The 13,415-nt window shown below is 41.6% G+C and overlaps 2 protein-coding genes across 3 annotated transcripts in view; one reads left to right on the top strand and one right to left on the bottom strand.

Annotated features, from left to right (window-relative positions):
• vegfc (vascular endothelial growth factor c) overlaps window positions 1-8,291 on the bottom strand; it is a 107,351-nt gene extending 99,060 nt beyond the window's left edge. Inside the window, exon 1 of one of the 2 annotated variants that reach the window (XM_080880481.1) lies at window positions 7,595-8,291. In XM_080880481.1, the coding sequence (XP_080736607.1) occupies window positions 7,595-7,711 (117 nt within the window). In that variant the 5' untranslated portion in view covers window positions 7,712-8,291. The remainder of the gene's footprint in view (window positions 1-7,594) is intronic. The other variant, XM_080880480.1, reaches the window with a different exon arrangement.
• A 92-nt stretch (window positions 8,292-8,383) lies between these two features.
• LOC308395568 (putative nuclease HARBI1) lies at window positions 8,384-9,814 on the top strand. Its single transcript, XM_080880482.1, has 4 exons — window positions 8,384-8,831; window positions 8,908-9,020; window positions 9,106-9,217; window positions 9,298-9,814. Exons 1-4 carry the CDS (start codon window positions 8,399-8,401, stop codon window positions 9,678-9,680), a joined length of 1,041 nt encoding a protein of 346 aa, XP_080736608.1. The 5' UTR covers window positions 8,384-8,398; the 3' UTR covers window positions 9,681-9,814.
• The last annotated feature ends 3,601 nt before the right edge of the window (window positions 9,815-13,415 follow it).

Here is a 13,415-nt window from a genome sequence, read left to right as displayed (position 1 = left end):
TGAGTAATCTTTCATGTACATCTACACTGTATGTTACTACAGAGATGTGTGAGATCTGGGACACAGCTTTGATAAGAACTCTCTTTTTGTTCTTACTTTATGGCTAAAAAAAAAAATCGAGATATATATCGTATATCACCATCCAGCTAAAGAATATTGAGATATGAATCTTGGGCCATATCGCCCAGCCCTAATACGGAGCTAATAAACTTAAACCCTACACCTTCCACCCTATTCTGGTATTTTAAAGAGTAAAGAAATATTAAACAACCTAACTAATAGGGTTGCCAACTCCCAGCAAAAAAAAAAAATAGGGAACCACCCCCCGCCTCGTGATGCTTAATCGACGTAGTCAACTTTAATTTAATGCACGTGTAAAAAAAATTTAATAAATAAATAAATAAATAAAAATGCACAGAAATCAATTATTTTTCTACAATAATTACATAGATTCAACATCTTTCTTCAACAGAATTGCAGACTGCACAGATGGTTCCCAAAGGAAAAAGTACTATAGCTGACTAGGGTATATTAGACTTAATAGTTACTATATACAGTAACGGACACACATTTTACATCAGATTAAAACTTTGGGTGTAAGATTCAGATAATTATTTATTAAAAGCTAGACATTTTAAATGAGAATAAGAAAGAAAAGTATTTCTTTGTGCCCCCCTTTTGCCCCCCTGGCAAAACTTTGCTAGATCCGCCCCTGCACAGTTACCAGCTATCAGCTACGTAGAAAAGGATCCTGGTGTAGAATTTATTTAATATTACTTTCTAACAACAGCGTATCAAGCTTAAACGTGCTGCTGTTGTTTAGCCGCTGGCTTCCTCTTTCAGGCACAAAGTGGGCAATAAACAAACAAAAGAGACGGAGTCATGAAAAGCCGATCAGCTGATCAGTGATCAGTTTCATGATTGAAGTAGCAACAGGAGAGGGAGAGAGAGAGAGGCAGTCGCTCCATATATCAGTTGTTAAGCTTAACGCTGGAATGCTTTACAAACATTCAGAGATGAACTTACACACTTGCTTTACTTCTCTCTGGGATAATGGGATAACTTTCTCTGAGATGAAATGCCAGTTTGGTAGCGAGGCTCCAAAATGCTCAATTAGACACGTCTCACACGCCACAGCCGCTCTATCACTAACGCATACTGCTCCGACATGCTAAGGTTATGAGCTGAGTTACACCATGTCGCAAGTTTTCTAAGGTGCTTTAGTGATATTTAATGGATCGGATTAATTTTTTTATTTCTCTCCTATATCAGATCCAGTAATTTAGGTCAGTATCGGACAGATACCAATACGTAATATCGGATCGGCCCATCTCTAACACAAACATATGACTTTGACACCCACAATGCCATTGTCTGGGCTCATCCTGTGGTTACTTTTTCAATATTTAACAAAAAAATCTTTTTATTTATTGATATATTAGCCAAACTTGTCAGCATTCATAGTGGCAGTATGAATAGCCATTCATGTAAACTTACAACTACATTACTACAACATCTATGAAAACACTGATCTTTCCAACTTCAAGAGTTACGCACAATCTGTGGCCCTGCTCATAATAGTCAGCTCTTCGATGATGACTGACTTATACCTTAGCAATGCTGCCAAACCAGCGGTCTTTCACCTTCTTTCAAAACACAGAAATAAAGGAGAGGATCTTCAGACACCCACCAGATTTAGATTTAATGTGAATTCAAAAAAGGCAAACAAGCATGAGTGTGCCCACATGTCAAAGCCTTTTCAGTTAGAATGATTTGAATTACAAATCTCTTCACAAATGTAGCTCAACTTCTAACGACGTGATTAATTGTACATATGAATACAAAGCATTTTACTGTATCTTAAAAATCTCCGCATCTTAGTTTGGCTCTGATTTTTTGCTTACCTGTATTATTAAATCTTCACTGGAAGTTAACCTATGGCTCTGACTGTCACACATGTCTGGGGTTGTCCCGTATTGTTGCTATAACAATGATATCACAATGACACTTAAAATAGTTTATCAGTATTATCGTGGACAATATGCTATAGTACAGCTCTAGCCTCTACCAGGCAGAGCAGCAACTATTCTAAGATGTTGGAACAGAGGTGGCAACTGACTGAAACTCTGTCTGATTTATGGTAACAATACCTAAACCTCAAGACAATCGAAGAGCTTTTGCCAGTTCCTCTGGTAGGATCCACTGAGTCTTTGAATGTGCCACTGTCTACTTGAGTGGTTAAAGTTGTAACAGTCTCTGGCCTGCCTCCTCTTATCAGAGGGCCTTTGAAGTCCACTGTGGCAGGGGTGGAGCAGTGGGTTCAGGGTGTGGTGTCAGGGGAGGCTAATACACATAGTTGACCTTTATCATCTGATCACATCTCCCCATTTGAGCATCTGCAACAGGTTTCCAGCTGTCTTCTCAGCTGCTGCAGAAACTGTTCAAAAATAAAAAAAATAAAAAAAACCTCCACATGTAATAAAGGACCCATGTGTGCATGGGTAATTTATTGACACATTGGTGCCAAAACCCAAGCTGCAGTGTGGTGGACCTGCAATCAGCCAGCTGAGGCGCAGGCCCAGATGGTGGCCGAGCTGACATGCAGCAGGAGCAGGCTGCAGTGGTTTGCCACCAGTTTGAACAGCTGCAGGAGTATGAGCCCTGAACAAAGGTGTTGGACAGTCTGGTTGCTTAGGCTGGTCGCTGGCGTCACTGCAGTTCACACCGGGCCCACGAGTATGCCTCGGCGGAAGGAGATGACCTCCAAAAAATGAAAGTCAACACGTTCCGGACCTAATCACCGCCTCACTGACCAGTCAGAAAAATAATTGACAGATTAGTTGACTACCAAGTTAAACTTTAATTGCACCCTTACTTAATATAAAAGCAACTGAATGCCTTCTAGCCAGAACCACACAGTGAGAGTAGTTCCACTGAAAGTCTCAGTAAAAACTCATTTCAATGTGCTAACATTTAGCACGCTGTAAATTAATGCCCAGTATGCTGCCAGTAACAACAAATTTGGCCTTTAATGTGTTTGTTAAAAGTCCCTAGCACATGCAGTATTTCAATTTGTGGTTAAAAAAAAACAAACGAAAAACAAACGTTCATCTGTTATTCCAGGAGTGGGTTTGTGTAATGTGTTATTATTACCCTGCAACACTATTTATATTCTGAAATTGTTTTTGTGATCAGTAGGTTGATAGGGTTTAACTAAAAATATACATATAAAGCTATCAAGCAAAAAAAAATAAAGTTAAAATCTTGTGGGCCAATGAAAACGTGGAGGAGAGGTAAAAACAAAGAGGAGCTAACAGGAAACTGGTAAAGATAAATGACAACAAGATTCACTGGAGAGGCTGACTGGGAATCCTTCCTTCAAGACCAAGCCAAATGTAGTAAGTCAAATGAATCAGGGAAGGATGATACACAAGTGTGCATTATAATGTCTCACACAAACACACACACACATGCACACGCACACGCGCACATTCCTTGCAAGGAGTTAAACATGTTTTTTCTTCTAGATCACATATTAGAACACGTGTCAAACTTAAGGCCCACCAGCAAAATGTGGCCCGTCATGTTATTTTATGTGGCCCATGAGAGCATGTGCATGATTGTCTTAAAATAAGTTTACTATATGGTGTTTAAAAGCGCACACTGACTATAAACTACATCTCCCAAAATGCATTTGGATTGTTTGAACCCTAATGCCCCCGGTAGCAGGGGCAAGAGGGAGAACTTCTAGTTTGACGTGATGTACCGCCAGATCTGATTTTTAAAATACAGATGTGTATGGTATCCACAGAAACATCAGAATCTCAGCTAAAAGCTCATAAAGCCATTTCAACGACCACCAAACAGCAAAAACAGCAAACAATTAAAGAGCAGGTAAACAGATTCTGCAAAAAGATCTTACTTTGGCTGTCTTGCTGCCACCACGATAAAATTGCACTTCCTTCACGGCTCTACCTCTCAGGAAAGTTTATGTTTTTCACTTTCTACAACAGAAATCTGTTTGTTTTATGACTACAGCTAAAAAAGAACAATATCAACAAAAAAATTGAAAGTTTGAGCAATGACCTACCAGAATTTTAAGAGCTTTTTCTTTAACATGTAGAAAAACAGTTAAATAGGCCATTTGTTTACACTCACATAAGAGGAGTTTCACTTGTCTGGTCTGCTTAAGATCAAATCGGGCTGTATGTGGCCCACAGTGTACAATGAGTTTGACACCCCTGTCTTAGAAGAAAAGATACCTAGTAGGGAGCGCTCCAATAGAGGCTCCAATATTCATTACGCTTCATAGCTTAATATATAAATCCCATGGATGAGCTCCAAAGCAATGTGTAAAACTGTAGGAAACAACAGCAGTCCTTCTTCTATAGGCTCAGTGGGCACTGCAAAGTTGCACGTGAACATGAACTAGTTCTCCATCTGGTGAAGGTTCAACTTAAAGTAACCCATGGCAAGTTTCCAGAAAATAATAAGAAATAGCAGTGCCAGCTGCAGTCCAGCACTGTGGAGTTGGAGTTTGCCTCACTGACAACAGCTGAATGACTTTAAGGACTGCCACCCGAGCAGCATTGTCAGCCTCAAGGAAACAGAAGAAAGGAAGAGCTTGGGGTAATTTACTTGGACAACATTGCTCAGTTAAAGTCTGAGCAATCAAAAATCTGATTATGTTAAATTTGGTGCTTAGCAGCAACTAGCAAGGGAAAGAAAACGCAAGAAGCCAGTCTGTCTTGAAAAGGTTGACAGCAGGGATGACTTGGTGAAACTTCTCAGAGTAACAGCCAGAGCTACAAGAGAAACTCATCATTGCAGCTTACAATACCCTGAGATCACATGACTTCATGCCACTGCTCAGCATTTATCTCTGCCACCTCACCCTCATCAGACACAGTGAAAGGCCCCCCACCCAGACCCACACACACAAACACCCTTGACCCCTGTGACACCTGCCTCCATTGGCTCTTTTCTGTGGCTAATTTGAAAATACCTCTTCCTAATCCCTACTGCTACCCACCCCTGCTGCCCTGAAAAATGTTCCCTTCCTCTCCTCCAGTTCCTCTGTTCATTCAGTTCAATCTGTGTTGCTGGCAGCTTTTTGGTGGTGTATTAGTCCAACTATTGCTGTAACACTCAACAGGTATGTATGCATGATCAAGGGCGATCGTGGCTCAAGAGTTGGCAGTTCGTCTTATAATCGGAAAGTTGCCGGTTCGAGCCCCGGCTTGGACAGTTTCGATCGTTGTGTCCTTGGACAAGACACTTCACCTGCCGCCTAGTGGTGATGGTCAGAGGGGCCGATGGCGCGATATGGCAGCCTCGCTTCTGTCAGTCTGCCCCAGGGCAGCTGTGGCTACACCTGTAGCTGCCTCCACCAGTGTGTGAATGTGAGAGTGAATGAATAGTGGAATTGTAAATGCAATCCATTATTATTATAATAGAAATTTAACACAAGCCAGTTAAGATCCTCTATGTAAAAAAAAAAGATGCTGGTTCATGAACCAATGCTTGAAATCAAGTGTTTCTGTGTTCCTTGACCTGAGATGCGGGGAAAAAGTGTTGAATCAAGATGAAATGAACTATATACACTGATCACGCACATTATGACCACCTGCCTAATACTGTGTTGGTCCCCGTTTTGCTGGCAAAATCTCTCTGACCCATTAAGGTATGGACTCCACAAGACGTCTGAAGGTGTGCTGCGGTACCTGGGACCAAGATGTTAGCAACAGATCATTGAACTCCTGCCAGGTGGGGCCCCCATTGATCGGACTTGTTTCTCCAGCACATCCCACGGATGCTCAATTAAATGTCTATGGGATCCAATCGATATCTGTGGAATCTGGGGAATTTTTGGTTTGTGGCAGGACACGCTATCCTGATGAAAGAGGCCATAGCCATCGGAAAATACTGTTTACATGAAAGGGTGTCCATGGTGTGGAACAATGTTTAGGTAGGTGGTACATTTCAAAGTAACAGCCACAAAACCCAAGATTTCTCAGCTGAACGTAGCCCAAAACATCACACTGCCTCCACTGTTGCTTTCGGTTGTGGACAGAGGTCAGCATGGGACCGGTCTGCCACTGTGCGGTCCCATGCGCAACAAACTACAATGCACTGGGTATTCTGACACCTTTCTATCAGAACCAGCATGAAGTTTGTCAAATCAATTGGACTGGCCCACGCAAGCCAGCCTTCACCCCCACATGAAATCAATGAGCCTTGTCCCTGTCGCTGGTTCACTACTGTTTGCCACTGTCCCGGGGCAGGGATAGCTCAGTAGGTAAAGTGGTCGCCCCATGATCGGAAGGTTGGCGGTTCGAATCCACTTAACGGCTACCCTGAGGTACCCCTGAGCAAGGTACCGTCCCTACACACTGCTCCCCGGGCGCCTGCTTAGTGGGCTGCCCACTGCTTCACTGAGTGAATGGGTCAAATGCAGAGAAAAACAAGTAATTTCCCCATGAGGATCAATAAAGTATCCATTATTATTATTATTATTAACATAGCCCACCCACAAATAGATGAAGAGATCATTTGTGTTTCAAAAAAACTTGAATATTCTTGTCCATTCAGTTACTTGTGCAAATAAATTCTCTGCAATATGCAAAGACTTCAACTTGATTTAAAAATAAAAGTGAACTTTTAGGCTAACAAACAATATCCCACATACCGTAGAAGAGAAGAAGCTACTTCTGGCTGCTCACAAGAGGTCACCACAGTGGGTTGCTCCCTGAGTTTGGGATTTGGCAGAAGTTTATGTTGGATATAGATAGTTGTCAACAGAAAAACAGCTGTACCAGCGTGAACAGCTGGGATAGTTAGTATTGGTGTTAACTCTTATGATGAGCAGTTATTTCCTTTAAGAGACCAGTAAATAAAGTTACATGTGAGACTTACATTATTGACTCCTCTAAGCTTTCACTTTATTCTAGGTCTCTTAAATACTAATACTAAACTAGTCAAAGTCTGAATGGCTGCAAATCATAAACTTGCTTTTCTCCTGATTTTTGGTCCCAGAATCTTTAAGAAAACAGGGGCAAGAGAAGACAGAGAGAGATCACCAGTCCATCTTTCATCCATACTAACTTTCAGTTGGACAACAGCGGGATTATTTCATAGTCTTTAGAAGTCCACTCCCACCCTAGCTTAAAACACAGTTAAAGAATGCAACAACAAGGTTTTCTTTCTATATTCACTCTCGATTTTACTTTTTAGATATTGCTGTATTGTTCGGATACACATCTTCATGCATGAGTGACACTTGTGTAGAGTTCTGTCTATTCTAAACTAACAAAATGTCAGTGAAGACAACTGTCTGCATTCTTAAGCAACAGGAACCAGAGTCACATAGGGAACCCTGCACCTCATTCCTGATCCCTTCATGAACGCAAAATGAATGAGATATTCAGCTGATCACGTTAATCCCTAAATATCCACAGCGTGAACAAAGTTGATAATATACTGTGATTCAGTGGGAACGCCATCTCTGAGTCACTGGACGTCCTCAGTGACTGCATCAGCTGAAACTTTACTGTAAGCAGAGACGTGCGCTCCTTTCAAACAGCTTCACACTCACCGGCTCATCCAGCTGCTCCTGCTCGTAGTATTCATAATAGTCGTTGAGACTCAATGCGCTGCCGAGCGTGGTGTTGAGAAGGTATGCCAGTAAAAGAGAAAATCCTCGTAAGTGCATGTTTATATGAGCAACTCCTGAAGTGTTTATGATCCGAGAATCGTAAAAAATGTGGAATTAAAAAAAAAAGAAAGCTCCCCAGTATCTGCGCTCCCCTCTTTCTGTCGCTGAAAACACACGCTCGCTCTCTCTCGCTCTCCTTTGTCTTCTTGGCAAGGTCCAGTACTTTCTCCTTGGAGGGCCTGTGTGTGTGTGTGTGTGTGTGTGTGTGTGTGTGTGTGTGTGTGTGTGTGTGTGTGTGTGTGTGTGTGTGTGTGTGTGGATGAAAGCCCGGTCACATGGAAACTGATAAATCCGGAGGGTCAACAGAGGCTGTCCCGGCAATTAAGAACGCCAAGGCGCACAATTACAGGAAAATAGGCTGCCTTCAAAATAAGAGCATACCAGTAACCACGTCTCTGAAAATACAGCTCAGAGGATGGCAACAGTAATCGATCATTTCTACTGACCTCTGTCACCAGGGCCCTATTTCAGGAAGCCGGTTTAGAGCAAAATCTGAGTAAGTATACCGTGAGTTAACGAAAACTCTGGGTTTTCGGTTTCACAAAGCGAGTTCAGCTGAAGCCTGAGTGAGTCACTATGACGACACACGCCGTGAAGCTAACCTGCCCCCTAGCAGGTTTACTACAACTAACCCTGACTGTCTCCGCCCCTTTGTCGGAAACCTGACAGTAGGAAGTGTCGGACATGGCGTGCCCCGTCCTTGAAGAGCCAGTAGATCGTGAAGCCCAAATTCTCCGCAGAGCTCTCCGCCGGGAGAGTGTGATCAGAGCGCGTGTGGACATTTTATCATTACCTGATGATTTTCTGTGCGAACGTTACCGTTTCTCAGCACAATCTATAAGTTATTTGGATAACATCCTCAGGCCATATATTACGCATGTGACACATCGCGGACATGCTCTCAGTTCTGTACATATTATTTGTATTGCACTTCGGTTTTTTGCAAACGGGAGCTTTCTGTATAATATTGGTGACGCTGAGCACGTTTCCAAGGCTACCGTCTGTCGGGCAGTCAGGAATGTTACAGTTGCACTGAAACGTCTCCTGTACTCGTCTGTGGTGTTCCCCGGTCACAGACCCACAAGATTTATCAAAGAGGGATTCCACAAAATTGCAGGTATCAGGATGACCAAAACTTAATTTATGATGTGGTGATACTTGGACTACTACTTAAATTTTACATTTATTTTCAGGGTTCCCAGGCGTGATTGGCTGTACAGATGGCACTCACATTCCAATCATTGCTCCTTCAGTAAATGAAGGAGACTATGTGAACAGGAAGTCTTTCCACAGCATTAATGTACAGGTACATAGTTCCCTGTAGCATTTCAAACTAACAAATTATTTCATTATAGTAATGGATGCTAATTTGTGTTTTCTGCACTGTGAAGATCATATATGATGCTGCCAACATTATCACAAATGTGGAAGCCAAGTGGCCAGGCTCTGTCCATGACTCACAAATATTCCGTGAATGTACACTGAGCATAAAATTTGGACATGGTGAGTTGAGAATACTTTAAAATATATAAAGACCAATTGCTTCAGGGACATTTGAACTGAAGTGTATCCTTCTGTCTTAGGAGAGTTCACTGGCTACTTGCTTGGTGATAGGGGGTATCCATGTTTACCCTATTTGCTTACCCCTTACCCTGACCCTGAACCGGGCCCACAGCAGCGATATAATCTGGCTAATTGCAGGACAAGAGCCAGAATTGAAATGACTATCGGAATGCTTAAGGCCCGGTTACAGTGCCTGCAAAGACTCAGGGTCACCCCAGAAAGGGCATGTGACATTATTGTGGCATGTGTGATTCTTCACAACATTGCCACAATTAGAGGAGAACACTGTCCTTCTGAACCAGACATCAGCAGTGATCCAAACCATGAACATCCTGACCCTCCCACGGACATACAAGATGGAAGCGCAGTCAGAGACACCATATGTCACAATCATTTCTTTTGACCCATCACCTCAACATGTTGAAAGAAGAATAAACAGATGTTTTGTTCAACTGGCTTTATTGGTCGCCTGTGTTTCCTGTACACAAAGTATTAAAAGATGTAAACCTCATAAAGTGTCTCTGTTGCTTCCTCCTCTGTAACAGCTGTCAATGTTTCTTCATTATTTTCCTGCAGTAAAGAAATTAACAACATTGCTGTTCTACTGTAAACTCATATAATCTGTGGAGTATTACTCACAACTGCATGTTGGTCTGGCTCAACAGGAGGCTGCACCAGATGCAGTACACCATCACCATCAACTGATAGAATATGAGGTTTATACAGGTCACTTATAACTTACAAGGGACCAAATGGCAATTAACAAACATACCAAGCACCTTACACTTCATTGTCATTATGCTCTCAAAGACAACCAAGACTGAGGGAAGGCAAAATCAATAGGAAAATAACTTCACTACAAAATAATCCATTATGGTAAAGAGTTTATCAAATGAATGAGCAGCACTGCAAAGGTGACTGTGAAGAAAGGATGTATGCACATCATGTATTATTTTGAATTTACCCCCTATGTAGGCACTTGTGTCTTGCGGGGTTATTGACTCAGAGGATGTCCCCGCAGAGATGCCTTCAGCCACAGGGCGCCCACTGTTTTGGCTGAGGGCCAACTGCTCAGCCTCTGTGAGTGGTGGTGGTGGTGGAGGACCCCCACCTGATTTTCGGGCCTCCGCTTTTTTTCTGTTGGCTATAACGGGTCACATTTGAGCATACAGAGTAAGCAAATATGTACTTGTAATGTGCTCAGATAATTTCAATAAGTGCTTACAGAAAGAAAATTAATGTAGCCTCTAACTGCAATTGATTTACATCGGACAAACAGACCAAGCACTATGGCTCATAATACAATTACACCTTACCTGTTTGGACTATATTTTTATATTTCATTTGTACTTGCTGCCAGGAACATTTGGGGCCTGTTGGGTTGCACCTGTGCTCACATCACGTCACAAAATAAAATGTATAAAATAAAAAATAAAATAAAATATAATAAAATAACGTGTTAAATGGGTGGAAATCCCCAGATCAATGTTTAAATTAACACTCACGCACTGACTCTGTCGGCTATGTTTTGCCATGCATGCTCCCTTTCTTTTGCAGCTGAGGCTGTGTTACTTTTTTTCCGCGGAATTTGCATGTTATCGGCATATACTGCCATCAGTATTTCGGCGTCAAGCGCTGTAAAATACATTGACCGCGCCTTCTTTCCCTCCGTCTCCATGGTGACTCGCTTAATCTGTGCTCCACTAATCAGGGCTTTATGTGTCCTCGTCCGCGCGCTTAACTTGGGGTTAAAGCAACTCCGCGTTGACTGAACTAATTGTTATCAGCCTTTCTGAAACCGAATATTCCAAGTTGGACAGTTCGGGGTTACTCAACCCTGAGTATCGTTTTTCACTCTGAGTTTTCTAAACCGGCTTCCTGAAATAGGGCCCAGGGGCCCGTTCTTCGTACGTCGCTCACTACATCCAAGATCAAATGACACATCCAAGACCAAACCATCGCGCTAACCGTGAGCTCGCTAATCCGGTTCCCCGAACACACCTGTTGTTGACGATTAGTACAGCTGGACGCAGTAATGTGACATCACTGGGTGTCGTAAAAGGGGCTACGCATCGATAGTAGAAACATTGATCGGCAACCCGCTGATTGGTCGGCGAAAATGTCGAAGGGGCGCGCTCGGTATTTTCCGGCAGCAGAGCAAGAACTCTTGATTGAGGGATTTCAGGAGTTTCAGAGTTTAATTAAAACGCAAGGGAACACTGCAAAGGCTGCAAAAGCAAGGAGAGAGGGCTGGCAGGAAGTTGCTGACAAATTAAACTCGTAAGTAATTCAATAATAACAATAATAATGGAGTGGATTTATATAGCGCTTTTCAAGGCACCCAAAGCGCATGACAATACCACTATTCAGTCACTTTATTATTTATTCATAGATTTATTATATTACACTATATTATCCAATATTATATTACATTATATTATATTGTTATATTATATCCCCTTTCACATTAGAGCCACAACAGGACCCACTAGAACATGGGAACAAGTAAAAGTGGAATATAAGAATATTCTACAGAATGGTAATATTTATCACTTATATTGCTTTTCGTCTCTTGGAAAGAGACCCTGGAATAATCTGTTTGTTTGTTTATAACAGCAACCAAGAAAAGGGCAGAGCAAAAAAAGACAGGTGGTGGTCCTGCACCCCCTCGTCAACAAGTTGGTTAAGTAAATAATACCCTCACGGGAATATCGATATCTCTCAATGAGCACACTGTCGCGCTGAGCTAAAGGATCCTGTCTGTCCCGCAATATACGCTGAATTCTGAGGACTCTCCTTATCAATCTTGCACCTTCCGCAATGGGCTGCTCGCGTAAATGGACAGGACATGGCTGCGACAGACTTCCCAAATCCACCTTCGCTTTTATAGCCGTGGTCTCTCATCTTGATTACACGAAGTGATTTGCAATTACTACTCTGAAATATGAATTACATCTGTAATAATCACATACATGTAATAGAATGTTAATAGTACATTTCCCTTTTTTAGGAAATGACCTGTATGTATCTGTGTGACATCAATAAAAGGATCAAGTGCTGCATTATCTTTAGTTACATTGATGTTATTTATTTATGGTGAAACAGTGGTGGAATATCGCTGTTGCTTTCGTATAAATGAAGCGGACATACCTGCGTGGCCGCGATCTAATCCTGTTTACATAAAGTAAACCTGCTCCCGAGCAGGTTTACGCTTACGGCTCTGTTGCTATGACAGCAAGTCCCGGATGAGTTTCGGGGAACCGAACGATCCAAGATCACGCGAAATCGTCAACAATCTAATCCAGCTAACTTACTTAGCGAGGTACGAAGAACGGGCCCCAGGTGACAGAAACTGCATCAACAGTTTGTTTTTGTTTTTGTTTGGTTTTTAGTTCTTTTGTAGAATGCTATATAATACAAATAAGTTATATGTGTAGAATAGTACTGAAGAACGGAAGAACAGCCCTTTATTGTGAAACTTTGTGCTGAAACTCTTACTCCAAAAATAAAACATTAGCATATTCATTCTTTCATGGTTGTTGTGGTGCTATCACGGTTAAACTCAATTATGATTTGATGGGAAAAAGTTGTTTTGCAAGCTTTTGATAACTAATTTAGTCTCAAGATTTGACAATATTTTCTATAATTTAAGCATGGGTTTCTGCAGTAATGCAGTATTTTGCAGTTGTTCGTGGGAAAATCAAAATGACACCAAAAAAGTAAGTTGCATTTATGGTAATTTCACTGCATTCAATAACAGTGAGATAGCACAGGTTTGAATGTATTTTACAAGTTGGGTTTTGAATAACCTAACTTCAGCAATCAGGTATGTGGTCAACACAAAGTGGGAATGTTTCTATGGTATGTTTCTATCCCCAGTGGGGATATAAATAATTTAGCAGAGGCAGGGATCTAATTTTTTAATGTTTCATTTTCAGGGCTATTCATTTTTAATGCTCTTAACTTGTACTTTCTGCCTTGACCAAAAAATTTCCCACTTTCCAGGAGTTAATAAAGGTTTATCTTATCTCTTATTAACCATTTTGCCCTTAGATTGAAAGAAAACAAAGGAAAAATATCTGCCATAACTTATTAATGCTACAACACATTTTGATGAGGAACTGAAACTGAAGGTCAC

This window comes from Rhamphochromis sp. 'chilingali', assembly GCF_963969265.1.
Source record: "Rhamphochromis sp. 'chilingali' genome assembly, chromosome: 4".
In the NCBI taxonomy this organism is placed as follows: domain Eukaryota; kingdom Metazoa; phylum Chordata; class Actinopteri; order Cichliformes; family Cichlidae; genus Rhamphochromis; species Rhamphochromis sp. 'chilingali'.
The sequence above is the reverse complement of the archived record's forward strand: the minus strand, read 5'-3'. Positions and strand labels throughout refer to the sequence as shown.

What these genes read in the sequence shown, in the direction of transcription:
- LOC308395568 (XM_080880482.1), top strand. Translation starts at nt 8,399, where the DNA reads ATGGCGTGCCCCGTCCTTGAAGAGCCAGTAGATCGTGAAGCCCAAATT. An exon ending in TCCACAGCATTAATGTACAG is followed by an intron (nt 9,021 to 9,105) that starts GTACATAGTTCC and finishes TGCACTGTGAAG; the next exon opens with ATCATATATGATGCTGCCAA. An exon ending in GAGCATAAAATTTGGACATG is followed by an intron (nt 9,218 to 9,297) that starts GTGAGTTGAGAA and finishes CTTCTGTCTTAG; the next exon opens with GAGAGTTCACTGGCTACTTG.